Consider the following 27,778-nt stretch of genomic DNA (forward strand, 5'->3'; position numbering starts at 1 on the left):
CTTCAGGCGCGGTGGTATGCATCACACAGCTGTGGCACGTCGTCGTACAGCGTGACGAAAGACTTGAACGCCTTGTCTTCATCTCCACTCCAGATTCGTAGACACTCGTGGGCGGCGGGGATCATGTCAGGACGGTAGCCAGCAACCTCGTTGTAAGTCGAGAACGCCTGCAGCAGACGCGTGACGCTTTGCCGTTGCTGCGCCATATACAACGACGTCTTTGATGCCCCAACCGCGACGTCTCGAGCAATCTGTTCGTATTGAGGGCACTCGCCGCACGTGCAGAGATAGTCGTCGAGGTAGATGCGAGCGTCGTCGTTGTCTTCAGCGCACACCATTGCTGTCAGGCGCAGCAACTGGTCTGCCTGAGTCTCGCAGTCGCAATCACTGCAACCCTCACACGCATCGCAGATAGCGTTGAAGAAATCGTCCGATGCTGAGCTCGCACTTTCCCAGTCGGAGTCGTTGTCGTCCAAGGCCTGCTCGTCTTCTTCGCATTCGGCATCAGTGAACAAGTCTGCCTCCTCAGTTGTGCACGAATGGCAATCATTGTCGTCGTCGTCGTCGACATCCTTGCTGCTGACGCTGCAGGGTTGCCAGTTGCTGTTCACAATCAACTCGAGGAAATCTCCATCTTCAGTTTGGCAAGCTGCATTGACCAGAACCGGGGTTTTCTTCGGCTCCTCTAGCGATCCGGTGAGGTTGCCCGCGAGCAGCGCCGCCATCGTCGACAGAACAACCGCGCAGAAGCAAGCAGCGGTCTCCATCCAGCTCGACGTGGCAGCCATGCACTCCTGCTTCTCCATCTGATCCAGTAGCTTGTCAGATGCAGAGAAGTCGCTCGAAGGCGCGTAAAGTGTGGTGGATGCAACGTTGCCCATGGTTGGTTGAGTTTGCGTTCGAGCGATCAAGTTGGGAAGTGATGTTCCGTGGATGCTTCGAAAGCTCGCCTTCTGGTCCGCCCTTGACACGCCACTATCGGGTGGTGAACATTTTCCGCAAGTTGACAGAACTTGTTGCCTTTCCGTGCTCGAAGCTGCGAACCTTCCACAAATACACGCGTTTGATTGGCTGATCACTTCACCTTTGAGTACCATAATATCGGTACACGCCGAAGCGACGCATGTAGCCATCTTGTCCAGCATCGCGCACAAGTCTCCTCATGCCACGCCGACTGCCTCCCGAAGAGCGATCAAGCCCCACGTCGGCTGATGTACCAGCGGAAAGAGCTCGCGAGGTGCTCCAGGCCCTGACTGAAGTCGTGGTGGAGGCTCAGAAGCGGGGTCTCCCGCTGTCCGAGGCCTACGTGCACTTTGACCAGCGCGATGAAGGGGTCGTGAGCGTCGACGACTTGATGCAGGCGGTGGTGGAGTTGCGGCTGTGTCCAAGCAGCGATCTCTGGACCGAACAGGACGCCGAAGATTGCATCGCGGTCTTGTCTCGAGGCAAGTCGAGGGCCTATTTCACCCGAGAAGACTTCGTGCGCTACTTCTCAACAGCAACAACGGCAGCAGCAGCAGCAGCGTCACCCCCATATCGTGAAGGTAAAGCCTCAGTAAAGGGGACAGATCGGCACGTGCGCTTCCAGAAGACATCACCAGACAAGAGAGAACACCTCCAGCACTTGCAGGAACAAGCCACCGCTGCTTCTCATTCTCTAGCAGACCACAAACACTCGCAGTTGCGCGTGACGTTGCCCGAATGGGCCCACGCACGAAGCAAGCGCGCGCTCAAAGAACTGGAAGCGAAGAGACGAGTCCGGACACAACCTCAGCCACCACTTACGCTGAGCTCCACGCCGAATTTCAACTCGAATAGCTCGCTCTCCGAGTCGACGCTTGACAGCCACAGCAGCAACAACGAGGTGCTCCATGACGACGACAACAACGAGCCTGCTCCAAGCTCCGCGGCAGTTCCACAGCTTCACTTGGGCAAGAAGAAACAATCAATGAAGACTGGCGAGAACGCGGACGATCTGCTTGAGTTCCCAGTCTCCGATCGGTGGAAGGCCTTCAATGTGGATGCAGACACCGCCATCTCGTACGGAATTCTCTCACTTGACACGATGCGACTGTCACCATCAAGAACCAAGACGACGACGGAATGGACACCTCCGTCCCAGACATCAGCTGAGACCACGGCCGAAGAGGAGGCGTCGGGGCGTCCAAACATGACTGCGTTTCGACTGACGGTGTTTCTCGACGCCTTCCAGCGGCTTGAAACGCTAGAGGCCTTCTTCCATCCACTGCTCGTCCACTTCCCGAGAGGTAAAATATTGCTCTGTGGATTCCCGACATGCTCGAAACGAGGCGTAACGTGGCACAACGCGCGCTTTGCTGCTGTCTACGCCAGACTGCTTGAGCACGTCATGACACGCTCGCGAGAGTGGTTAGTGCAGCCGAAGCTGGGCATCGGTGCAGTCCCTCAGTACCTTGTTGGGTTCGGCACAGGCGGCAGCGCTGCACTTCAGCTGCTCGGTATGGAGCTGCCCCTCCAGCAGGTGAAGGGCGATGGCGGCGGTGCACTCGGACTGTTTGCTCGCTCGCTTCGCGGTGCTGTGGTTGTCAACACTCTGGCGAGCGTCACGGAAGTAGAGCGTAAGACTCTGCGCTCTCTCCAGAAGCTACTGGATGCCAGCCGCCAGTCTGGAACAGCCACGAACTGTGGCGAAGCTGTTGAGCTCCATGAAGCACTAGCGTCGGCGCTCTTCAGCGAGCACTACCTGACACAGGTAGCCTCCAGCAGATCAGCTGCTCTTGAAACCTTCTTTCGCTCACGGTGTGGCTTCCTTCAAACGATGGAGCCCTCTACTGCGGATGCACCTGAACGCGCCAACACCTCCAGTCAGAATGTTGTTGGTAGTTGTGGCAAAACGGGTCAGCTGCTCGGGGTCCTACTGCGCGGTGCCGTGAAGAATCGAGACATTGCTGCAGCGATTTCCAATCTGGCCATGGGGGTCCCTGCACCCTTCGCACTGATCGTCGTCCACGGATCTCAGAACGCACTGTTCACCCCACAACAAGTGGAGCTGCTCACTGGAGATGTGGGTCTCTTGGCGTCCTCGACTGGGTTCTCGATGGTGAAAAATGTAGCTGAAGCCTTGGTTCTTGGCAGCGGTTTGGGCGTTGAGCCTAATGACGATTCTCTGCGCCTACACGTCGCGTGGCTTAAAGGGGGCCACGAGCTGTTGCAGGAGCGCCCTTCATTCTTCCTCGACTTGTTCAGACAGCTTGCAACTGCACCGGTGGCACGACCGCGGTCAGCCTCGGTATTTGGTGGGGCGATTCGACGCGATTCCACGGTTAATCGTTCTCTCAGCACTAGCCCAACACGCAAGGACAGCGTACTATCGTCTGCGTCTCCGTCTCGCCAACAAACTGACCCACAGAAGGACACAAGTGCTGATCCACCTCAAACCGATGAGCCATCTCAATCTAGTCAAGAAGACTCCAGCCCAGAGCAGTCCCAATCTCAGTCGCCAGAAGCTCACTCAAGCTTGCGGGACCGCGTCGCTGAGTTGCTCTCAACGCGTGGCCTGCCTTGGATTCAGCAGGAGCTTTACGATCGCGGCATTGAAGGCGCAGGTTCTACCCAACTCATCCTTGAGCGATACGAGCGCGTTCTGGCCGAGGAGGAACAAGTCGCGCGGCGTCACGAGCGCGAGATCCAGCGTATCCAAGCCAAACACGCCGAGATCGAGGCTCAACGCCAAGCCAAAGAGGATGAAGCTCGGGAGCGCGAAGAGCGAGCGACTGAAGCTCGACGATCCATCCTCAGACGCGAGCGCGAGACTCAGCAACGGTTCTTCGAGGAGATGGAGACCAAGAAGCTCGAGAACGCCCTCAGACTACATGAGAACGAGAATATGATGCTGGAGGATTTCCGGTCGCGGAAGGTGGAGGACATGCTCCTGAGCGACCAAGAGCGCAGCCAACGCAACCGAGCCGTAGTTCGTCAAATGGGCGAGCTGGAGGCCGAACGGCAAGAGCGCGCGAGGCGAGCGACTCAGGTCGAGCTGCAAGGGCTTCGTCTGGAGGAGCAAAAGGCGCAACGAGAGGCGCTCAAAGCCTTCCAACGCGAGTTCGAGCTGAAGGAGTTGGTGTCGAGCCCCGTGGAGTCTTACTGGCTGGATGCTCCTCCCGTCTACGAGCGGTTCGACGACGTGTCTAGCGGCGCCCGAGTATTAGCCGCAGATCTCGCCCATTTCTACGAGATCAAGGCGCTTCAGATGCGCGAGTCGGCCGAGAAACGCACCGAACTGGAGGCGCTCCAACGCGGGCCTCTTGCTGCTAAGGAGCTCCAGGTTCGTAACCTGGAACGCGTGGTAGCCAAAGCGCAGAACACTGGCATGATCGCCAAGGCTGGCATGGGCACCGTCCGCATTGTACCAATCACTTCAGCTGAGATGAACGCACTTGGTCTGGACCTGGACACTGCGCGTGATGAACTGGAGCGACTGCAGAGCGATGCAGGCTTGCGTCGCAAGGATCTGGCGTGGAAGGACCAGCTTCTCCAGCGACTTAGCGTGATCATCCAGCGCAACGAGCGCTTCCGTGAGGAAGTCTTGGTAAAGCTGAACACTTGTGCTGACTTGGGTAATGAGCGCGTGCTGTCCCTACGGGAGGACAACGAAGCGCTCGAATTCAAACTCGAGTCACTAGCCGAGCTTCGCAAGAAGCTTCACCAGCGCCAAACAGCAGTGCGAGGTGAGTGTGAGCGCGCTCGAGCTGCCCCTACCGCCTTCTTCGACACGAGCCTGCGCGTTGTGGGGGCCCTGCAGCGGGTTCAACGCACAATCATCATCAAAGAACTCACAGCGGAAGGCGAAGCGCTTACCACGAGAATCAAAGCCCTAGACGAGCAGGAGACAGCCGCGAAGCGAGCACTGGAGCGGAGTAAGGCCACGTTGGAGGAGGTGGCGCTCCGGACCTTCGTGCTGGAAGAGAGCTTGCGAGCGTTGCAGAGTACGACGGAGGTCAAAGCCCTCGGAGCAGACGGCAAGGCTGAAGACATGTCGACCGGTAGCGACGGCAAGACCAAGAAATCCGCTGGGGCTCAGAAGCAAGATGTCGCTGAAAGCGTGAGGCAGAAAAAGCACGCAGATCGATCGCCCGAGGAAAAACGCTGGGTAACGCTGGACTTCCTCCTCAACTTCGCGCACTACTACAAGCACGTGGCACCGGAAGAAGTCGAGATCATCCAAAAGAGCGCCGACTACCAGCAGAAGAGCGACAAGAAGTTGACAGTCGAGCAGCTCCAGCGGTTGATACAGCTTCCAGCGCGCAACTGCCTCGCGTTCGCGTTCCTCAAGTCACCCGAAGAAATGGAGGCCCACTACCTGCTGCGCAAGTACTCTTTCGGAGACGGAGAAGAGTACTTCGCGCAGCTTGACCATGATTTCGAAGCTCCTAGCGGTATCGCCGCTCCGCATGCGCCTCTATCACCCAATCTCGAGAACATGCTGTCGGTGCTTCAGCGGATAGCGGACTCGCCACCATCGCGCCATCGACGGTGTCCACGCGCCCGAGCTGCGCTGCTGGACGATAAAATGCCGTCTCTCACTCTGCTCCACGTGCCACAGACCCAGCTCTTCCCGCATAAAAGCACGACGCACAGCTTCCAGCTGCCGAAAGAGGCCGAAGGTGTCGCTGTGCTCTCGCTCACAGTCTCTATCGTGTTCCAGGGGCATTTCAAGTCGGTCGGGTACCAAAACGGCCGGCTAGCTGGCATGCTGTACATGCTTCCTCCAGTCACAGACCCAACCACGCTGCAGCAGAAGTTCCAAGCCCCGATTCCCATCGGAAAATGCTTCTACGCCGAGGACCTCGCGCTCTGCTCGCCGCACAGCATGGGCAAGCTCACGCTGCGGCACGAACCGGACTCAGTGCCCCTCAGCGCCGCTGCAACGTATCAGGTTGTGCTGGGAGCCCCCGTCTTCACGGCGTATTCTCTGGAGGTGTCGGCACGGACAGCGCTGTTCGCGGACGAAGCCTTGCGACGGAAACGCGTCGATGCCCTGAAGAAGCAAGAGCTGCTGCCTCGCAAGCAGGACGAGCTCCAAAATGTCTTCTTGACGATCCAACTGAGCGAACGCAAGAAGCGACTGGCCCGTCGTCTCGCCATCGAAGCGAAAGACCAAGCGCGCGCTGCGGAGCTGGAGCTGCTGCGAAATAACCAAAAACTTGAGCGCGACAATGCTGAGCCCGTGCTGAGCCACGAAGAACGAAGCGCACTGCACGCGGTAATCCGAGCCGCGAACAAAACGTTCACTCACTGCTGCTTCCTCTTCTCCAAGCGCGAGGAAGAAGTGCGCGACATCGAACAGAGTCTGCGAGAGCTCACGAGGATCCATGTGGACGTACTGGAAGACTGCGAGAAGATGGAGCAGTTGCTCGCCGAGTACCGCACGTACTTGCCCCCCATTGCCGCTTTGCTGTCGGGAGAGCGGGATATGACAGTCGGAGACGCTGCAGCAGCCAAACTCGCCCGGGAGCTCAACATCGAGTACGTCAACAAGAACGGCACGAAGTCATCCAAGGTGCGCTGGGCCGAGCTGTCTGCCATGAAGGCCAAGCTGCCGTCAATGATGACACCCGCGGAGCGACTTCGACGCAAGTACAAGAAGGGACGAGACTCGCTGGACAAGAAGGAGCGCGAGTGGATTCTGCTCGATCGTATCCTTCATCCACGCTTGTATCGCTGGGAAGACGACAAGCACGGCGGGGCTGCTGACGGAGGCTACACAAACGCGCCGGGGGTGAAGCTCAAGCTCCATGGCGCATACCCGAAGCTCTCCAAAGACGAAGAACAACTCGCTGCTCTCTCGCAGATGGAGGTGGAACGGATCATGAAAGCGCCCTGGAATCTGCTGGAGCGGAAGGAGATCCTGATCCGCAAGATCGTCACGCGGTTCCGCGATGATCATGGAGGCAATTCCAAGCGCAAACCGAACCAGCAGGGGGTGACCATGGTGACGCTACTGCGGGGTCAGAAGTCAACAGAGCTGACTCGGGAGGAGCGCGAGTGGCGCTTGTACGATCAACTGCTGAATCCGATGTACTACCCGGTGAACTTCAAGCGACTGGCGAAAGAGATCGCGGACGCTGTTGCGATTCCAGGAGGGCTCGAAGAAGTCACGATCTCGCCCAAGATCACGAGAGAGGATCTTGTCATGGCCATCAACACTCCAGAGGAGGAACTGTACAAACTGCCGAGTGACTTGCTCCGAGGACGCACGTTGCTGCTCAAATATGATCCGCAGCTCACCACGAACTTCATCAGTGCTGCGCGGATACAACAGCAGAACCAGGACTCTCAAGCGGCAACTGACGTGGTAGAGGTAGACGTCGACGCGCGGTGCCGCCTCGTGTTTCAGGAGCTTCAGCGCGCTATCGCCAACACGCGCAACGAGTTCATGGACTCGTACGTTCTTCACTCGACGTTGCAGCGATTCCCCACCAAAGTGCTACGACTCGAACTCGAGAAGGACTTGGACCGGTTGCTCATTTCCCAGATCAAGGAGAAGGAAGACTTCGAGCTGGCCAACTTCCTCGCCAAGAAGGACGTTCCAGACGCCACAGAAAACCCCGTCTCCGATTCAGACAGCGACGAAGAAGCCGTGATAGCTCGCGAAGTGGAAGCGCGGCGTAAGGCAAAGGAAGACGCCAAACAAGGACCGAAAGTCCGTGGTAAGGCGCTGAAGATGAAGTCGCTCCAGAAGCAGCGCCGAGAGATCAAGAACGCGCTTCAGGGGAAAAGTCTTGAGGAGCAGCGGATGATCCTACGAGAGCAGGAGCTGGGGCCCGGTGGATGCACTGCGTGCTGGACGAATCCTTGTACTTGGAAACCCTTCTTGGAGGAGTCACACGTGACCATCCAAGAGCGCGTCGAAGTCATCCGCGAAGAGCTCGAGCACGTGAAGCACTGCCCAGATCTGACAATCACATCCAGCGTCTGCATGGCCGCGGTGAAGTCCGGTAGCCACGCCATCACACTACGCAAGAGCGACTTGTTCGACGAGCTCACGTCTGAGGTGAGGATCTGGGAGAAGAACCTGCGGTTAAAAGCAGTGGACGAGGAATTCCACGAGACCTTCCGCTCCAAGAACGAGTTCTTCGAGACGCAGGCGCTCCACGGGTTCCGGCAAATCCAGCACAAGAACAAAGTGCAGATAGCACTGCAGCGCGAGCACAACGTGCTGGTGGCGCATCTCACTGCGTACGAAGTGGTGGAGGACGTGCTTGAATCGATGCTGGAAGGATGGATCTTCGGCGAACGCGAGTCCGAACGACAAGTGCTCGGATACGTCCCGAGTCTGAAGCGCGAGGGGCCGTTAACCATGCAGGACCTCCGTCGCTTTGAGCAGGACCGTCGTATTCTGCAAGTCCGACAGGATATCCGCGAGGAGCAACTACAGAACGCACAAGGGCTGCCGTCAGACAAGTGGGAACCCATTGAGGTCGAAGCATTCCAGGTGAATCTCACCAAGAAAGCGGTCCAAAAGGGGTCCGAGCTGGACAAGTCACTTACCGAGACGGAGAACGCGCTGAAGTTCGGGCTGTTCTGCATGACGCTCATGTACTTCCGCGGTCTGTCCTTGCTCAAGAAGCAAAAGTCTGTCTGGTCCGTTTCCGCGGCTAAGCGGCGTGCTGCGGCAGATCCTTCGAAGAGTGCAGAGCGTCTTCGGATGGACAAGGAGAAGCACAACGTCGAGCTACGAGCTCGCAAGGCTGCTCTCTACGACGAGAAGGCACGCATCGGCCAAGCTCGCAAGCAGAAGTACCAGGAACAGAAGTTGGCGGCTTACAGGAAGCGCTTGGTGGACGAAAACCGCAAGGCCAAGAGAGAGAAGAGCGCGGCCATCAACATCCAGCGTGTGTACCGCGGCCACCTCGGCAAAATCGCTGGCAGAAAGTGGATGCTGCGTCGTCGCGAGATCGATGCTCAACGAGCTCTGGATCATGCAGCCGCCATCACCTTGCAGCGCGCATACCGTGGTCGACTGGGTCGCATTGCTGCCGAAGATCAGCGCGTAGAGCTCGCCGAGTTCATTTCTCAGATCCGTGCTGAGGAGGCGATCGACGAAGAAGAAGAGTACTGGAACAACCACAAGATCGAGCGCATGGCCCGTAAGGTCGCCGCCTTCGTCAAGAAAGAGGCCTAGGCTTGACAAAAGGCACTACATGTAGACAAGGGTAAGTTGTAGCAATACATTGTTGAGTATGATGCTTCAGTCTTCTTCTCTCTTACCCGAGTCGAGTGACCGGCCGCGATGCTCCTACGGTTGTTCTGCAAACGGCAGCGTGAGGCTGACGAGCTTGATCAGCTCCTCCACCTTCTTGCGACGGTTCTGGGTCTGCTTCGACACGCGAGTCCATTTCTCGCCGTGATGCGGGTCAGAGGTCACACCACGCTTTAGGATCTTATCGGCCGCATCCTTAGACCCATGCTTCAACTCGAAAAGATAGTAATGGGCCCATGCATCTCCGAAATCCGAGTCCAGCTGAACCGTACGCTCCAGCCACTTGCGTGCTTTGGAGTACTTCCGCTCCTGCCAGAACAGCTTTGCGACGGACAAACAAACCGAAGGATCGTTGTCTTTCTTCTTGAGCGCGGTAAACGACGCGCGCTTCTGCTGCGCGCGAGGGGCAATATCGATGGACTCTGCCAGCAGGATACCAGACTCGGGACACTCTTGCAGGGCCTTGGCCATCAGCATTTCCTGGCCCTTGGGGTTGTCCCATCGGGCTTCCAGTCGCGCAGCTTCCAGCCACAGCACATCGTTTTTCGGGTTCTTGAGGCGAGCCATTTCCAGCACCGAACGAGCTTTAGTCACACCGTTCATCTTCTCCTCTAGGCGACTAGCGAGAGTCCACAGCGGAATTGACTTCGGGCAATGCTGAACACCCTCACGGTACATCTTCTTCGCCTTTTCGTAGTTTGGAGGCTCTAATGCTTCATAGAACTGCCCCGCCATCATGTACAATCTAGGGAAGTCTGGGTAGAGTTTGATGCCTTCCAGCACGAGGTCTTCTTCATCCTTACGATTTTCGGCGCACTCTCGCTCAAGAAGCACCGATTTCATCCACACGTGAGGCGATGGAGCCTGAGCACGCGCCTTCGCCAGCAACGCTCTAGCCAAGTCGATTTCATCGTTCTCCCACTCCAACTTCACAGCAGCAAGCCAAATCGCCTCGCTGTTTGGATTGGCGCTGAAAGCTTGGCGCAAGATCAAGCGCGCATTCTCCACCGAACCGTTGGTCCACACCTCCTTGGCCGCCATGAGCCACAAGATCTCAGCGTGGGGACAACACGTGACTGCTTTCTGTAGCAAATGCTCGACCGATTCGGGGCTCTTGCCCTCCTGCACTCGCTTCTCGAGCGCGACAGCGCGCAGCCAGATCGACTTCTTACCCGGGAAAACCTTCAGCGCAGCCGCATAAATGGCCTTCGCTGTCAGCAGCGCGCCTCGGTTGATGCTGTTCTCGGCGTCGTCCATCCATGTGCGCTTTCTGTCCTCAGGCTCAACTCCAACGTCCAAGCTGGCGCGAACAATAGCAGCGCACGTTAACGGTGCCTCGGCCTGCTCGCACGCTTCAGCTTCCTTGAGCCACATCTCTCTGTTCATCACCACTTGGTGCTTCTGCAGCGACTTGAGTGCCAGCTGAATGATGCGGTCGATCATGTCGAGGTTCTTTCCCTGCGCTTCCTCCAGCTTAGCAGCCGTGATCCAGATCGAGGGCTCCGTCGGGATGGCTGCGCGCGCCTTGTTCAGCGTCTTCTTGGCGTTCTCGTACGTCTCAAGACGCGCCAGCGCAAGCCACAGATCCACAGCTTGCGGGACACACTCAACCGCGCGACCCAGGAGAATACGCGCGCCATCCACATCTTCCAGCTCGATCAGAGCCTTCCACAGCTTGACCGAGTTGGGGATGAACTCGAGCGCGCGCCGCATCACGAGCTTCTTGAGCTCGTCGTCGTTCTCCAGCTGCGCCGCCTGCAGCCAGACCTTGACCGACTTGGGCACATGTCGAACAGCCTTGGCCAGAATCGTCTTGGCGTTCTCCGGGTTCTGCAGACGTGCGGCCTCGAGCCAGACGTCCTCCTGCGTGGGGCAGGACTCGCAGCCCTGCGCGATGATCTTCCTGGCCTGCACGATCTTGCCGGCCACCTCCTCCAGTCTGGCTGCCGCGATCCAGCCCGGGCCGTGCTTGGGGTTGGTCATGGTCACCGACCTCAGCAGCAGGCGCGCCTTCTTGATGTCTCCGATCTCGGCGTCGCTGGTCAGCTTGAGGCTGTTGAGGTCCGTCAGGTAACCCTTGGGGTCCACCACAGTCTGGCCGGAGATCGAGTCCGACATCTTGTCCAGCTTGTGCGACAGCTGCGCGCCTCTGGCCCCGGCCAGGCCCGTGACGGAGCTGGCCATGCCGCTGCTGGGCGTGTCCACGCCGGGCGTGACGGTGCCGGCCACGGCCGCGGCCGTGGACTGGCCGGCGTTGGCGCCCAGCAGACTGTCAGGCACGGGCGCGAACATCTCGTTGCGCTTCTGCAGCGCCGTGTTGGTCTTGTACTTGAGCGAGTAGTCGCCGATGTCCGGGATCATGTCCCACTCGGCGTCCGACATGCTCTGCAGCGAGCCCTTGAGGTCGGCGAACTGGTCGCTGATCTTGGGCATCTCGCGCCGCGCCTTCTTGAGCTCCTCCAGCTGCTTGAGCTCGCGCCTCCTCTTGCGCCGCGAGTCCATGCGCGCGTCCACCTGCTCGTACACGTCGTCCGCCTCCTTGTCGTCCTGGTCGTACGGCGTGTCCTGGAACAGCCCGCGCGACGAGTAGCCCGAGAACTCGTCGTAGTTGGTCTCGCTGTAGTCGCCGAAGTCCTCGTTCTCGTCCTTCTCGCGGCCGAAACCGCCCATGCCGGCGGTGCCCGAGCCGCGGCCGGCGCCCGGGAGGCCGCGCCCGGCAGCTGCACCCGGCGGCAGGAACGGCGCGTCCTGCGTCCCGTCCTGCGCCATGGGCGCGCGCGCCGGGCCGATGTCCGACCGCGTCGTGAAGCCCACGGCGCCGCGGCCCAGACCGGGCACATAGTTGGCCGGCGCGCCCGACGCGTACGTGTTGCGGACCCGCTGCCCCAAGCCGCTCATGGCTGCGGTGGTGTCGGCGTCGGTGTCGGAAATCCGATTTTGTACACGTTCTTTTCTGAGATGATCCAAATGAGGTGGCTCAGGTTGCTCGCTAGATTCTAGAAATTGCGCGGTTACATATAATCGGTTACATGGGGGTTACAGTATCGCAGCAGGGTTACATCAAGGGGTACGTTCGTTGATGTGGTCCACAAAAGATCACGTTGAAGAGGCAAGTTGTATTCATACTGTTCAACTTGTATTGTGGAAAGCGATTAGATTGCCCGAGCGGATTAGCTGATAAAGCAGCGTTCATGAGAGATTTGACTGGTACTAAATCGGGGATCCTTGTGATTTCATATGGCATTGGTAAGGGTATAAATCGGTGTAAGGTTAATAAAATGGGGGTTGCCTCATTACTCGCCAGAAATACGACGAGCGACCACTTACCGCCACGAGCTGAGTGATTCGCGTACCGGTACCTACTAACGAGAAATAGCATCGCATGTATTAAATACGCTTCTGTGAGCTTCGATGTGTACTGCTATCTATTTATCAAGTTCTGAAGTCATGTATTTGCGCTGTCATTTCTCGTCAGCATTAGCGTTTGTCGGTTTTACGTTAAATCGGCCACCGAATGCCGTGTGGGTGTCGGACATTCGGGCTGATTAGCATGCAAATCAGCCGTCCCGGGCTTTGTAAGCCGTGGAGCAGCTAAATCAGCTTGCCACATGGCGTTGTAGGCACAACTGACCGCTCTGTCAAATCAGAGTACAAATCTTAGTGTGTCGATCTAATTAGGAGGTAGGCTTTAGCAAATCAGACCCGATTAAGCTTAATCATCTGCTTAATCAACCGATTTATATCCCAATTAGACAATCTAATCGGTTTCCACAATACAGACTAGAGCGTGAGAACGAGACGGGTAACAACTAATACCCGGTTTTAGCGATGAGATCAGGTATTAGAGTCAATGTAAAATACATAAAGTGGAGTCTGCCACATATGATTCCCTTTTAAATCCGGATATATCAGGCGTCTCGTTCTCACGCTCTAGTCTGTACACGCCAACTTTTCGCGTCGCTAAAAGGTAACGTCAGCCCCAATCCTGTACACTTCGTCACGAGGGCGAGATCGAGCAACGAACCGGGCGGGCATCTTCGTCCGCGCGCGGGACCACCATCAAACCCGAGACGGACTGCGACGTGTACAACGAGACTGCAGTTGCGAACCCGCTGTTCGCAACGTTCACTTTGTCGACGAGCGAGTACCCGTTCGGCTCGCTCGTCGCGGAGTTGGGCGCATAGATTGCATTCTTTGAAGCCATTCCGAATTCGTTCATACACGTGAATTGCCTTCATCCAACCAGCATGTTGCCATGTTTTACGTGTTCGCGTAACCTTATACCGATACACTAGTGATCTGTTTCCACGCCTGAAAACTGCGAGACCGAGGTGAGAACGGAGAAGAATGTCTATTCCTTGGCGTACTAGCCGAGCGCCGCCGCTACGCGGCGGTGATTTTTAGTTAGTTGGCGCTTCGCTCGCTATGCTCGCTCCGCTATTGGAGCAGACTGGCTACGCTTTGCTACGGCAGTGGCGGACCCGTTCCGCTCGCCTCGTCGGCTCGCTGCACTACTCTCAATGTCAGGTTAGTAATACAGAGGCCGGGGCGGGTCCTGCGGCCCCGCAATTATGGGGCACACGCTGCTAAGGTACGGTGCCAGTCGCGTGCAATCTGCCAGTTCCGTGCCACTTTAGCTTCAACCAATTAGAATGCCGTAAGTATTTTTAAAGAACCCCATTGGTAAAAAGTCTGTAAGCGCTACCAGCCAGTAAAACCCGCCAAACTGTATACGAACAAGATACATTTCCCGCCAGTTCGAGCTCAGTCTCCTATTTCCTGAAGCCTACAAACCACCCACCAACCCCGCAGCGACCACCTCGACAATGCCCGCGTACGAGATCGAAGACCTCAATTCTGCAGTGAAGCGCGTCCTCGCCGGCGACAGCGCCGGCAGTGTCAGCGACAGCACCCCAATTCCGTATCGGACCCTTACGAAATGGGTCGCGAAGGGGAAAATGGGCATCTTCCGCGCACCTGTTCGTCATGGCCCGGCTCCGCTGCTCTCGCAACCAGCGGAGGCATGCTTGGTCGAGTGGATTGTCGGGCGCCAACTGGTCGGTCACCCCGCAAGTCGCAAGGAGATCATCTTCAAAGCCGGCACCATGAGCTCCATGGCCACTGGTCAAACGGTTGGTGGCGGGTGGTACCGCCGCTTCATGGGGCGACACCCGATGCTGGCAACCCGAACGTCTCAGGCGGTATGCAAGGCCCGCAACGCTGTGACCAAGAGCGATCTCGAGCAGTTTTTAGCTCGTTGATCAAGGCTGTGGTCGAGAATCGTTTGGACGCGTCTCGCGTGTTCAACATGGACGAAACAGCGTTTCAGACCAACAAGGGCTCCAAGCGTGTCGTGGCGCTCCAAGAACGTTTGGCACCAAGACGTTGCGCTCAATTTTCACCTCACGCTGGTCGCGTGTGGCAGCGCGTCGGGGTGCATGGTGCCGCCGCTTTTCGTGCTGCCGGGGTTGACAGTCAAGCTCGAAGTTCTAGATGGCTGCGCCATACCCGGAGCTGCCGTCACCACCTCGAGCTCCGGGTTCATGAATGGATTTCTCTTTCTTGAGTGGCTGCGCTTTTTTTCGGCTAGCGTGCCCAAGGACGTGCAGCGACCTCTTCTCCTGATTCTGGATGGGTGTTCGTGTCATTACTCCGTGGAGATCATCTTAGAGGCAGCTCGGCTTGGCGTGCTTCTGTTGTTACTGCCTTCGAACGCGACCCACCTGCTTCAACCACTGGACGTCGCTGTGTTTTCGTCGTTCAAGGCGAAGCTACGCCGCCTAACCGAGATCTACGTTGGCGAGACTGGACGCAATTCGGTCGACAAAGAGGAAGCCATCCGGATGGCAAGCGCAGCATGGGTAGGATGCAAGATGGGTGAGAACGTCAAAGCGGGGTTTGCTGGGTGCGGCCTTTTCCCTCCGTCCAAGCCTCGTATGGACATGCGCATCGACAATTTCCGGCGCAACGGGACCCCCGCATCTACGAAGCTGGCAGCGTGGCTCCGGATCGAGGTCGTGCAGAAGGAGGTGCTCGTGCTACCGACGTCCAAGAAGCGGGTGCGCAAGACAGCAACGGTCGCCGGTCGTCTTTTGACCAAGGAAACACTGGAAGCGATGGCACAACCGATGAAGAAGCCCAAGAAGGCAGCCAAGACGAAGAAGCATCCGATGGCAACGAAGGCGACGAAGATGAAGAGGGTGCCGTCTCCGGTACCGGAGCCTGTGCAGCTGCAGTTCCAGTCTGCGTCGAAGCACGGTGAGGCAAACCAGCAGGATAAAGTTGTGTGGGAGGCGATAGTTTAGTATAACCAAAGAAAAAAGCTTTTGCTGGGGCATTTTCCACCACATTGTCTTCATTGTTTTTGTTGTTTATTTCCTACTTTCTATAGTGATACGATATCCCTCTGTATGCCTGGGCCCGCTGTGATGTCCGGTTTTTGAGATTTGACGATCTCAAACCGTTATCAGAAGGGGAACCCGACTCATGGTACTTAGCATACTGGCGGGCAATCCGTTCACTCGGTGGCAGCCGTCGGTCGCTTTCGCAGTTCTGTGGCAGCCCCCTAATGCTCTAACTGACAGTTAGCCCACTAGTGTTTTGGTTGAGTTAATGCTGCCAGGTGGAATCGAACCGCCGTCCTCTCGGTTATGATCCGAGGACTTTACCACTAAGCTATGGCAGCGCTGCCTCTGAGCACAAATCATACTATATTTATACACAAATCACATAATATTGTGTACCATATTGTGATATCGTATATCCTGTCTTATACGATTTCAAATGGGTGCAAATCATTTTGTACAGGTTGTTTCGGTGCTGTCATGAGAGCAAAAAGAGATTTGTCCCCCTTACAAAACCACAGATAAAATGCGGCAGATAACTGGTCCTGCCGTGAATGGGTTTGCAAATAGTCAGCAACTCCTAATTGAGCTCTCGTTTACTGTAGAGCTCAGTAAAACAGTCTGCTAACAGAAGAGATTGCGCTCTCTTCAGATATGCGTTTACATCTCAAAACTAATTGCCCAATAAAAATTATGAGCAAAACAGTGAGCGGGATTACATTAAGGCACACAAGTGGCACCGTACCTTACACTCCTGGCTACAATAATACGGCCACCCCTAAAAATTACCATAACTCTGTCAGTTTTGCTTATTATGCGGTGCTGTTTTGACACAAGTAGCAAAATACGGTGCAAAAGGCCTGACATGTGTTAACGCTCGCATTTTTGCAATCTAACGGGTGGCTCACATACAAAAACCTGTTTTGGCAAGGTGGTCACAACTTACGGCCACCCCATCCCAATACAAAATCCTATACTAATTGAATGCTTGTACAGAGTGAAGGTCGGGCAAATGACTTGAGATTTGTATGGGTCTAGTTAGTGAACCTGAAAAACCCTTCTTCCTGCAGTACTAAAGGACAATGGATGACTACAGCAGCAACAAGTAAGGTAGATAATATTTTAACCGAAGTTGGAACAAGTATTGAGGCTTCAGTCCGCACACACGAGTACGATTCGACTCGTCACTTCCTGATCAAATCGTCCCATACAAATCATATGGACGTTGTCACGACGCTACTTTAGATTTACGTTGGCATCTAGATCTCCCTCAAAATCACCCGAGGTCTCGCGCAATTTACTGGAGCTGTAGTTTAAACTTATGCTAAGATGACCAATGCCTTCATTCTTCTCTAGGACGCGATTTAGCCCAACTAGCGGGTTCACTAACTAGACCCATACAAATCTCAAGTCATTTGCCCGACCTTCACTCTGTACAAGCATTCAATTAGTATAGGATTTTGTATTGTGATGGGGTGGCCGTAAGTTGTGACCACCTTGCCAAAACAGGTTTTTGTATGTGAGCCACCCGTTAGATTGCAAAAACGCGAGCGTTAACACATGTCAGGCCTTTTGCACCGTGTTTTGCTACTTGTGTCAAAACAGCACCGCATAATAAGCAAAACTGACAGAGTTATGGTAATATTTAGGGGTGGCCGTATTATTGTGGCCAGGAGTGTACCACCAAAACGGTGTTTCCCGTTCAGTGTGATTGCAGTCGAATCCTGTGTGTCAATGTTTGCACCCTTTACATAGTGGCACATCGTACCATCTACCTCTGGAAGCGGATGATCTGATACAAAAGGTCCCTTCAAAGCTGTTACTCAAGGAGTAACTATGCTGTATAGTCTGTACCAGTGTAGTTTTGCTAGAACCAACCATCTAAACTCTGCTGCTGGCAGTGCGCCATCTCTAATCTAACTTACTTCGTCTTTTGACGACTCCTCCATACTCCTCTCCTCCTAGTCTCTCCGTTAACCTCGCAACAGGTTATGAGCTCAAGCCAAGCCTCCAGCGACGACTTCCCCAGACGCGTCGGAGCCGACAACTTCGACGTCTGGAAGGCTCGCGTGTGCGCAGCCCTCGACGGAAAGCATCTACTTGGCTTCGTGACGAAGCCCGACTACGATGGTGTCTCCGAGGACGACAGCGAAGACAGCGGGAGCGACATGTCCGACGCCGACGACCCGCCGAAGACCAAGCCGGCAAAGACGGCTGAGATCGACTCCGACGCCGACGACTACGACGAGAGTGACGCCGATGACAAGCCCCAATCAGGCTCTGACGAAGACTCAAGTGGTGACTCGGACTCTGCGATCAAGCGCAAGGACCTGCCCGTTATCCGGCCGTTTAACCGCCGTGATGCCCGACAAGCGCGCAAGCCGTTGAAGAAGCCGAAGACCAAGCCTTTGAACCCGCGTGAGCGCCGTCGCCAGGAAGCCAAGACCAAGGCATTTCTGATGAAGACGATGGACAACACGCACGTTCGGCTGGTCAAAAATCTCGTCACGTCCTACGACATCTTCACCTTCATCTGCGAGAAGTACAAGGGTGCTGCCTTCCACGGCGACCCCTACTTCATCCAGCACTACCTGATGGAGATCAAGTACGAGGAGGGCTCTGATCTCTCAGAGTTCTTCGTTAAGCTTGAGACCGCGATGAAAGCCGCGTCGGAAGCCACCGAATCGGTGATGACGGAGGGACAGAAGTCAATCTACCTGTTCCACTCCATGCCCAAGTCGTGGAAGGATGATCTCCGCGTTTGGAAGGACCAACGGAAGTACATCCCGTATAAGGACCTCAAGCAGAGTATTGAGGGCAAGGTGCGCGACCTCCAAGCCCAAGAGCGCTATACATTGGCGAAGGGCACACCGGAGATGACAGCGACCAAGAGCGAGCGTGCCCTGGTTGCGGCTGGACCTACAATCACTCCGCCCACCTATGGCAACAGCTACAACAATACCTGCTCGTACTGTGACCGCCCGCGCCACACTATCCGTCACTGCAGGAGCCTACAGAAGGACATGCGGACTGGACACGTGAAGGCCGGTGCTGTACTGCCTGCGAACTGTGTGTTCAAAGGCAACTTAAAGCGTGAGTACCCGAAGAACAAGGGCAAGAACAAGCGCAATGGAAACAGCGCTGGTGGCAACAACAACGGCAATCGTGGCGAGAATCGACAGCGCCAAAACCGCCAAGAAAGCTCTGATGATGAGGACTACCGTCGGAGCAAGTCCCGCGAATGCAAACGCCGCCAGGACGACGATGATGAAGCCGATGGCAACCGTCGTAAGGTGTTTCGCCAAGAACGCCGCGAGGCCGGCCTGATTGCTGTAGCCACCGCCATCAACCCGCCTCTGAGTCTCACGGCTCAAGCCAACGTTGATATGGACACCACGTGGACCATTGATTCTGGATTTACGCGTCATGTGACGCATGAAGCCCAGTGGTTCTCGAACATCTCTGCCAGTGGTGGTTCCGTCACCGTCGGCGGAAAGAATCAAATCCCGATTGAGGGTATTGGACGTGTTGAGGTGGAAGTCATCGACTCCAAAGGCAACATGAAGACGCTCATCCTTCACGGCGTCCTCTACGCCCCACAGCTGCACTTCAGCTTACTCTCAGTCTCGGCTGCCGTGAAGCACGACTTTCGCTTCAGCTTCGATCGCAAGAAGTGTGCCATGCAGACTGATGAACGCTTCAGTATCAAGGCGCCAATGGCGATGAACACGGATCTGTATCAGTTCCAGGCCAAACCTGCGGTGAGCGCATCGGCACTCATTGCCACGTCGGGTAAGCAACGCTCTCTTCTGCTTTTACACAAACGTCTTGGACATCCTAACGTTCGCATCTTGCATGATCTATCTAGAAGCCAAGCCATCCGTGGACTCGACGGCACTGCGTCTGTAAACCCGAAGGAGCCGTTCTTCTGTACGGCATGCACGCTAGCAAAGTCTTACCGCTCGCCCTTCTATTCGAATAGAGTAGTTGACCGTGCCACAGCACCATTGGAAAAGGTTCATACAGACATTTGTGGTCCTTTACCTGTGTCTAGCCTTACTTGTTGCCGTTACTTCGTGATCTTTATCGATGATTATTCTCGATTCATGTTCACATATCCAATGAAAAACCGGAGTCAGCTCTATGAATGCTATGAAGACTTTAGGACGAAAGCCCTAGACATCTTTAGACACGACATCAGTGTGCTTGAGTGGCGTCCGTGTGCTATCGAAGAACACGACATCCAGGTTCTCCAGGCAGACACTGCCAAGGAATACGAAAAGCTTGGACGTGAAATCTTCAGGAAGTACGGCACACACGCACAATTCACAAACGCGTACACTCCGCAACAGAACGGAGTTGCGGAACGTCGCATGAGAACTATCATGGAACGGGTAAGGGCCCTACTGCTTGACGGTAAACTCCCGAAGCAACTCTGGGCAGAGTGTGTCTGTCATGTTACGACCTTGATCAACATGACCCCTAGCTCAAAGACTAACGGCCGTACACCCTATGGGCTCTGGTACAACCGCATTCCATCCATGCAGTACATGAAGGTGTTTGGGTGTAGCGCGTACGTTCATATTACAGAGCAATACCGCGACAAGCTCGATGCTCGAGCACGGCTGTGCATGTATCTAGGCGTCCCCGACCACAACAAGGGCTATCGCTTAATGGATCTCAACTCCCATGCCATTGTCTACAGCCGAGATGTCATATTTAAGGAAGACGAGTATCCTTCCCTGGCTAACCTGACGGAAACACCAGAACAGCCTGCGATCGAGTCAGATCAGCGTGTCCCCACGGAATCGATTGAGCCTGTACCTGCAACGACATCACCTGCAGCTAAGCGTCAGCTACCACCCCTTAGGGAGGCGCTCGACAGGACACAGATGCATTACTCGTTCCGAACAGAGACATCCTCTGAAACTCTATCGCCTCCTGCTCCTAAGCGTCCCCGTGTCATGACCGATGACACGGAAGTAACCCTCAATTCTGAGGAAGATTTACAGGAGCAAGAGCAACGTAGAAAGCTGCTCTATACATTGTTAGCTATTCGGTATGTAACCGAACCCACCACGTATCGAGCGGCTATGAAATCGGCTCACGCTAATCGGTGGCGTAAAGCAGCTAAAGCAGAATACAAGTACCACATGGACAACCAAACTTGGGTTCTGGTACCCCCTCCGAAAGGAAGGAAGGTTTTAACCTGCCGAAGGGTCTTTGTAGTGAAATATACCGGCACAGGCGAAATTGACCGCTTCAAAGCGCGTCTAGTGATCAAAGGATTCCTTCAGGAACATGGCATTGATTACAACGAGATTTGCTATCAGGATGGAGGTACTCAGACTCCTTCTGACCATTGCAGCGTTGCTTGATCTTGAAATCCACCAAATGGACGTAAAGACAGCATTTCGCAATGGTTTGCTAGAGGAGGAGATCTACATGGCTCAGCCGGAAGGTTTTAAAGTCCCCGGTAAGGAGCACCTCGTGTGCAAACTCCTAAAGAGCCTGTACGGATTGAAACAAGCTCCCCGTGTATGGTACAATACGTTGTCTGCCTTCCTTGAAAGCCTAGGGTTCCACAAACTCATTATGGATAGCTGTGGGTTCAAACGCACGGTTGATAGTGTTACATGCTACATTGCTGTGTATGTTGACGACCTCCTGATCATTGCGCCTACAACAGCCCTCGTAATCGAGTTGAAATCCGCCCTGAAAAAGTGGTTCTCCATGACAGATTTAGGGGAGGTGAAGTACTTACTCCGCTGGTCGATTAAACGTGACCGTAAGGACCGAACGATCTTTATCCACCAACACAAATACGCTACGAAGGTCCTTGACCGCTTCAGCGACTACATTCCGTACCCTATAGCAACCCCAGCAGAGCGGAACGTTAAACTCTCCGTAAGCAGCCAGCCTAGTAGTGAGGCAGAGAAAGATGCGATGAAAGATATTCCGTATCGCGAAGCCGTTGGTAGTATCATGTATCTCATGGTAGGCACGAGACCCGACCTGGCATTCTACATGCGTGAGGTCAGCCAATTCCTAGCTAATCCGGGAATGGAGCACTGGAAAGCAGTAGTTAGAGGTCTGAAATATCTATTAGGGACTAAGGGCTACGGCCTTCTCCTTGGTGGATTTCTCGATGTCACACCCGAGAACCTGGGCGACAAGCTGACAGCTTACAGCGACTCTGATTATGCCAACTGCCCCGACACGAGACGGTCTGTCGGTGGATATGTGACTATGCTTGCGAACAGTCCTATCCCATGGCTTTTGCGCAAACACCACACAGTGGTTCTCTCTACAACAGAGGCAGAGTACATCGCTCTGTGTCACTGCATGCAAGAGATGATTTTCCTCAAACTGCTCCTCAAAGAGTTAGGTTTTGGCACAACGCAAGCCAATGTTATTCATGAGGACAACCAAAGCTGCATTAAGATCTGCTATAACCCAGAACTACACGGGAGGTCGAAGCACATTCATGTCCGATACTGTTTTGTGCAGGAAAAAGTCGAGCGACACGAGTTCTCCGTCGCCTACTGCAATACCAAAACTATGGTTGCTGATATATTTACTAAAGCTTTAGACAAGCATCAGTTTAGAGAACTAAGGGCAAAGCTCAGGATGGGATCCCTTGACGCTTAATTAGCCATTCCGTATAGTGTACGAGAATAACACTAATGCATGAAGCGTGCCTACTCAATTGCGTTCCTTTAGTTTTTTTCCCACTGGGTTTTATCTTTGTTCGCTCAAAGGTTTTCTCCTCACTGAGGTTTCCCTGGTTTTGTACCGAATTATACTAGGCATATGACTCCCCATATCCATGCAGACACAATTTGTTTTTACTGGAAAATGTATTTTCGATAAGGCAAACGTGGTTCCTAATTACGTACTTTTTCTTAAAGTCAATGAAAGGTCGAATACAGGCCACGAAGGTAATCCAGTCCATCGCCGACGCCACTGGCTTGGGCCCCTTCAAGTCGTAGATGCGCTGAACCTTGCCCTTCTTCCCTTGGACGCTTAGCACGAACGCGTGCCCCACTAGACTGTGGTTGTAGGCAACAACGAAGTAAAGTCCGTTGTAGAGAGGCACTTCCTCCAGCACACGTGCTCCACGCCGTCCAGCAATAGTGAAGTTGTCCTTGTCGATGGCCTTGACGATGAAATCCCGGCCAGCATCCCTCAGGTGGCGCAGGAACCGTAGCACCACCTTCCACGAAGTGCCCACTGTGAGGTCCACTCCATGCTCTCGGAGTTCATCAGCCACAAACGTGTCGATATCATCTTGCGTGACGATGTCCGGGCGTCCAGCAAGCTCGGCCGCACGCTTCAGTGCATTGAACATGCACAGGCCACGAGCGTCAGCACCAATTGCACGCTTGCCGAACTCGTCCTTGGGCCAGAAGTCCTTGAACTTCTCCTCGCCGGACTCCTTCCAGTGATCCACGAGGTCCACCTCGTTGGCGAAGCCATCGTCCAAAAGCTGCTGAAGAGGCTCCCAAGCGCGTTGATAGTAGCGGCGGTTGACGAGCAGACGGCTGAGCCAAAGCACACGGTACTCTGGACCACGAGGAGAATTGCGACGGTCGTTGATAAGGGCCACCCTCCAGGTCGTTTTCGTAGTTGCATAGTCCGCTGTTACCGTCACCTGCTTGCTGCTGTAATACTTACCGTATATTGGGTAATACACGTCACCATCTGACGATTCATCGGTGTCAGAAGTGCCCAGTTTGATGACTATATCTTCACATTCGGTGGCTGCATCGTGTTCGGTGGCACGAGGTACATGCGTACGTGCCGTGACACGCTGGTCGGTTGCAGCAGTCTGGGCTCTACGAGACACCTTGTCAGTCCTTCCAGCAGCCCTCTTGACCTCCGGGTGATGCACGCCTCCATCGACAGCGCGGCTTGCAAGTTCCGTCAAAATGATGTTGAACCCATGTCACTAAGGTCCCCCGGTATAATGCCACGAGAACAATGTGCCGTGGCAGCGGCTACATGCTCCCTCGACGTACTAGCCGGCGCTCCAGCGCCACTGCGCGAGCCGCACGGCGCAACACGGCTTGCTGCGGGCGCTGTCTCCAAAGACTCTGCAGCAGCCTCGACCATGGCTGCTTGGAGGGCCTCTGCGAGCGGCCCACCAACAGCCTTCCTCGCCTTGGCTCCAGCGGCCTTCTTCAGCTTCTTCTCCTTGCCCCCGCGGCCTTCTTCACCCCGGCCCCGGCGGCCTCACACCCTCCGGTCGCCGTGGTCGCTGCCTCCACGCTGGACTTGGCACCAGCACCTTGGTTCTCCTTGCGAGCAGCTGCCCGCTTCCGCTTGCGCTCTCGAATCTTGGCTGCAGTGCCGAGCTTCCTTTTCTCCAGGCCTTTCGGCGCTGAGGACGGCGTGCCCGGCACCAGTGCTGCTGGCTGCGCTGTCTTCGAGAGTGTCGCCATGGCCTGCCCGTGAAGTCCTTCTTCCCAACACAGCAGGGCTGAGTGGGTTAAGTCGGAGCAGCTAGCTCAGGGGCTTCCTTGGTAGACGACTCTTTGAAGACTGAGGCGTTTGCAACGAGATTCTCCAGAGACCTGTAATATTGCATGACTTCGGGTATGTGCCAATCATATGCAAAGCTGCAGGGAGGCTGTCAATGTTTGCACCCTTTACATAGTGGCACATCGTACCATCTACCTCTGGAAGCGGATGATCTGATACAAAAGGTCCCTTCAAAGCTGTTACTCAAGGAGTAACTATGCTGTATAGTCTGTACCAGTGTAGTTTTGCTAGAACCAACCATCTAAACTCTGCTGCTGGCAGTGCGCCATCTCTAATCTAACTTACTTCGTCTTTTGACGACTCCTCCATACTCCTCTCCTCCTAGTCTCTCCGTTAACCTCGCAACACTGTGAAGGTTTGGTAGACCAGATATAGCCAGTTTTCGAGGTTCGGGTTGAACTTGTCAGGAGAGGGCGACAATAAATTACCTTACTGTAGGTGGCGCTGATTTTTCAAAAAGTACGAGCGCCTCCCCGCCTCCCGTTTTGGATGGCATTCGTCGATCGGCCCCGTTGAGGGAAAGAACCAAGAGTCAAGGCCCCTGCACAACAATGGCGCGCACAACTGGCACGGTACGCTTACATGCGAGTCATGGGTAAGGAATATGTGTTACTGACATTTGCGTCTATTAGCCTGGCTCGTCGAAGCGCCCTCCAGGTCCGAAGACGCCCATGTGACGCGTGCGCAGCGCGACAGTGCTGAGTCGGAGCGGAGTCGGAGTCGACAGCGCCAGCGCGAACTTCGGCATGAAACGGGCAGGACGCTGCGCGATCTCCCCCCCCCCCCCCCCCGCTGCTAGTGTACAATCGCGGTGTGCTGGAAGCGCATTGGCTGCGAACGTGGCGCGCGCACGCCGCGACGAGCAGGAGATTCGGCTTGCGATGGACGGCAGGCACAAAGTCACCCGGGGTTCCACCGCCAGGCTGCGCAGCGAGGCTGGGAAGAAGGCCGAGCCCATGTGCGCAAGCCAATCATGTACAAGCGGTGGGAAGCACGTGCCGCACGCGAGATGTTTGACATTGAGCGGACGGTACAGACGAAGATGTCGCCGACGACGGCGAAGAGAGTGAAAGTGCTGACGAATACGACGGTGAAGAGAGTGAAAATACTGCTGACGAAGACGACGAAGAATGGCGCAGGAAGGAGGGCGACGCCACAGAGGAAGAGAGCGAAGTCGAGATTGAAGAACACGCAGAAGAAGAGGACGGCGATGAAGGCGACGAAGGTGATGAGTTTCGGTCCGAACCCAAACCGAACTCTCACCGAAGCACATCCCGAACTTACGACCATCGCGTGAAGCGACATAGGTCTGTGGGATTTTACGGCTTCCCCTCCACGTTCGACTCGTGAGAGCCATTCCACGACGCGTTCAATGACTTCCAGGCCCAGACGTTTCAGCAGTTTTCGAATATACATACGTCCGGAATACAGGCAACTTCGAAACAGCACTCCCCCCAATACAGAGTTTTCCTACACAGTGGATTGTTCAGAGCTCAGAAAACAATATCGATTCAAGCGAGCTTCCGTGTGGTGGTTTGAATCAAGGCATCTATCTGTCGCGTCCAAAGACACGAGCACTGCCAGGCGCTTCAGTGTACGTCGAGGCCAAGGAGATATCACAGAAGATCATTGAACAAATGGCTCTTCAGTCGACGCCGACATTTCGGGTCGCGCTGACGTGGCTTCAGGATTTCTACTCAGCGCCCAACTCCGGCAACGTAGTGGCCTTGGCAAAGCGCGAAAAACCTGTACTCACGGGGCTTTCTCAGGTGGCTGTCGCAGCTGGTGGATCTACCATCAAAGTTGAAGACAACGGTTGAGAAGGAAGAAGTGAGGAGGAGCCCTGCAATTCTGGAGCTGGAGTCGATGTTGCCGCTGCTGGAGAGCCTGCAACTGCCGGAGAAGCCGACTTTTGCAGGTGAGGTTGGCAACTTCGCCCAAACGTTGTCACAGGAATCTACCGAAGCCACACAAATATCTACCGAGCCACAAGAGCTGCCGAAGGAACGCAGGAAGGCAGTCGCGTGGGCATTTGCGGAGCGTCCTGTGATCAACGGAATGACCAAGGCCCACCGGAAGCGAACCCAAGCCAAGCAGGATCGTGAAGTCTCACTGGAGCTGGCAGCTAAGTACCGTAAACGAAAAGTGGAGGCCGTGGCTTCATTTGATGATGTTGCTGGTTTGCTAGACGCCCCCTACTCTCTATTTCACTCGTAGGTGATCGTTGAGGCGCTTGAATTGCCTTAAGTTGAGGTCGCTGGCCCGCTGTCCGTTGATGAAGCAAAAGATCGATCTTCTTGCCTACTGACCCGACTGCGGCTTCGCAACGTTCGACCACCTGGGCGATATGGCGAGCATCCGCGAGGCGCGTCAGAGATTCGCATTAGTGATGGCCACGACCAAGTGGATTGGCGAGGTGGAGTGGCGTGTTGCAGACCTGCGAGAGCCGTTCACGGACGCATGCACAATCACCAAGGTAAGGAACAAGCCACAGCATTTCACCTGAAGATCTACCAAAACTGACAAAATATGTTGTGTATTGCAGATTGAGCACACGGCATACGTAGGAACGCTCAACCTTAGTGTGAATCGTGTGCCTAATGAATGCGTGAATGACCATCAGCTGCTGGTCTTTTGTGAGAACCTGTGGCAGCATACGACGTCGATCCTGGTGTCGCTGTTGGTTTTGTGCGACGCGTACCCGGACATAGACATCGCTAGTCTGAGCTATCACGACTTCGCGTTGCCTGAACAAACACGCATGACTACAGCAGAATTTGGGGCCGGCAACCCGAAGAACAAACGCGTCATTGGGACCATTCACATCGACCGAAACGGGGTAGCCTTTCTAGTTGATAAGACGCTCATCAAGGACATGAAGAAGGTCCTCCTCATAGTCGAAGCAACAACGCGGTCATTCAGAAAAGCGTGCGTTTGCTGATTGAGGGCGTTGTAGTATTGGAGATGCTGCTGTGCAACTCTTCGCGGGACGACTGCATGTACAGATTGCCGCCCTACCTGCGGCTGCGCTGCCTGCACAAAGCTCTTGCTTTCATGGGTAAAGGGCAGCCCAATGCGCTTGAGAGGGTCACCTCAACTTCAATATACTTGTCTTTTGATTTTGGTATTAAATTTGGTGTAACCGAAAATACTGTACCAAAATTTAACTCGATAATCGCGAAAAGCCGCTAAGTCCCACGATTCCCAAATTTAGAATCGTTCTGAAAAGACTGAAGGTCAATGGTGTATTTTGCATACACAAAAACGAAGAAAAAATGGTTTTCCCCTTAACATTTCGACACGTGTTTTTGAGGAACAGCGGCGCACCCTAAATGATCAAATAATGGCCGTCTAAATTCGGTGGTAGCAGCATCGTCCCAATTATGGTGGGGTCGCCTTCGCTACGCTCGGCAGCTACTCGTACTTAGTGTAATTCGTACTTAGTGAATAAGCGTGACGATTTCTGTGACCGACGGACGGCGTCGTTCTCATTGATTCTTAGGACTGGCCGAGCGCCGCCGCTACGCGGCGGAAGGTTTTGTGGTTAATCGTAGTAGTTGGGGCCGCCCACCTCCACTTCGCTCCGGTGGGCTTTTATTTCGTTGTGTGTAGGTAAAAAAAATGGTTGAAAGTACTATCATTAGAGTGA

The 27,778-nt window shown here is 54.9% G+C and overlaps 8 protein-coding genes and 1 non-coding gene across 9 annotated transcripts; 5 read left to right on the plus strand and 4 right to left on the minus strand.

Annotated features, from left to right (window-relative positions):
• Positions 1–2: 2 nt before the first annotated feature.
• Positions 3–881, minus strand: PHYSODRAFT_495331 (hypothetical protein; the record flags this gene model as incomplete). Its single annotated transcript, XM_009526174.1, has 1 exon — positions 3–881. The coding sequence occupies one exon, from the start codon at positions 879–881 to the stop codon at positions 3–5; it is 879 nt and encodes a 292-aa protein (XP_009524469.1).
• Positions 882–1,162: 281 nt separating this feature from the next.
• On the plus strand, positions 1,163–9,163 carry PHYSODRAFT_490105 (hypothetical protein; the record flags this gene model as incomplete). The annotated part of the gene is made up of 5 exons (XM_009526175.1): positions 1,163–1,480; positions 1,607–2,778; positions 2,863–3,244; positions 3,476–4,915; positions 5,063–9,163. 5 exons carry the CDS (start codon positions 1,163–1,165, stop codon positions 9,161–9,163), a joined length of 7,413 nt encoding a protein of 2,470 aa, XP_009524470.1.
• Positions 9,164–9,219: 56 nt separating this feature from the next.
• On the minus strand, positions 9,220–12,139 carry PHYSODRAFT_557662 (hypothetical protein; the record flags this gene model as incomplete). The annotated part of the gene is made up of 1 exon (XM_009526176.1): positions 9,220–12,139. The coding sequence occupies one exon, from the start codon at positions 12,137–12,139 to the stop codon at positions 9,278–9,280; it is 2,862 nt and encodes a 953-aa protein (XP_009524471.1). The 3' UTR covers positions 9,220–9,277.
• A 1,928-nt stretch (positions 12,140–14,067) lies between these two features.
• On the plus strand, positions 14,068–14,502 carry PHYSODRAFT_490187 (hypothetical protein; the record flags this gene model as incomplete). Its single annotated transcript, XM_009526177.1, has 1 exon — positions 14,068–14,502. One exon carries the CDS (start codon positions 14,068–14,070, stop codon positions 14,500–14,502), a length of 435 nt encoding a protein of 144 aa, XP_009524472.1.
• A 429-nt stretch (positions 14,503–14,931) lies between these two features.
• PHYSODRAFT_376374 (hypothetical protein) lies at positions 14,932–15,354 on the plus strand (the record flags this gene model as incomplete). The annotated part of the gene is made up of 1 exon (XM_009526178.1): positions 14,932–15,354. A coding segment is annotated over one exon (423 nt), but the record flags the coding sequence as incomplete, so codon positions are not given.
• A 500-nt stretch (positions 15,355–15,854) lies between these two features.
• Positions 15,855–15,926, minus strand: PHYSODRAFT_t755. The gene has a single exon. It is a non-coding gene; the product is annotated as a tRNA-Met (tRNA).
• A 2,127-nt stretch (positions 15,927–18,053) lies between these two features.
• Positions 18,054–18,518, plus strand: PHYSODRAFT_496377 (hypothetical protein; the record flags this gene model as incomplete). The annotated part of the gene is made up of 1 exon (XM_009526179.1): positions 18,054–18,518. A coding segment is annotated over one exon (465 nt), but the record flags the coding sequence as incomplete, so codon positions are not given.
• Positions 18,519–22,390: 3,872 nt separating this feature from the next.
• PHYSODRAFT_489463 (hypothetical protein) lies at positions 22,391–23,289 on the minus strand (the record flags this gene model as incomplete). The annotated part of the gene is made up of 4 exons (XM_009526180.1): positions 22,391–22,918; positions 22,969–22,978; positions 23,022–23,195; positions 23,240–23,289. 4 exons carry the CDS (start codon positions 23,287–23,289, stop codon positions 22,391–22,393), a joined length of 762 nt encoding a protein of 253 aa, XP_009524475.1.
• Positions 23,290–26,752: 3,463 nt separating this feature from the next.
• PHYSODRAFT_377523 (hypothetical protein) lies at positions 26,753–26,992 on the plus strand (the record flags this gene model as incomplete). Its single annotated transcript, XM_009526181.1, has 1 exon — positions 26,753–26,992. A coding segment is annotated over one exon (240 nt), but the record flags the coding sequence as incomplete, so codon positions are not given.
• Positions 26,993–27,778: the final 786 nt, after the last annotated feature.

This window comes from Phytophthora sojae, assembly GCF_000149755.1.
Source record: "Phytophthora sojae unplaced genomic scaffold PHYSOscaffold_3, whole genome shotgun sequence".
NCBI classification, from domain to species: Eukaryota; Oomycota; class Peronosporomycetes; order Peronosporales; family Peronosporaceae; genus Phytophthora; species Phytophthora sojae.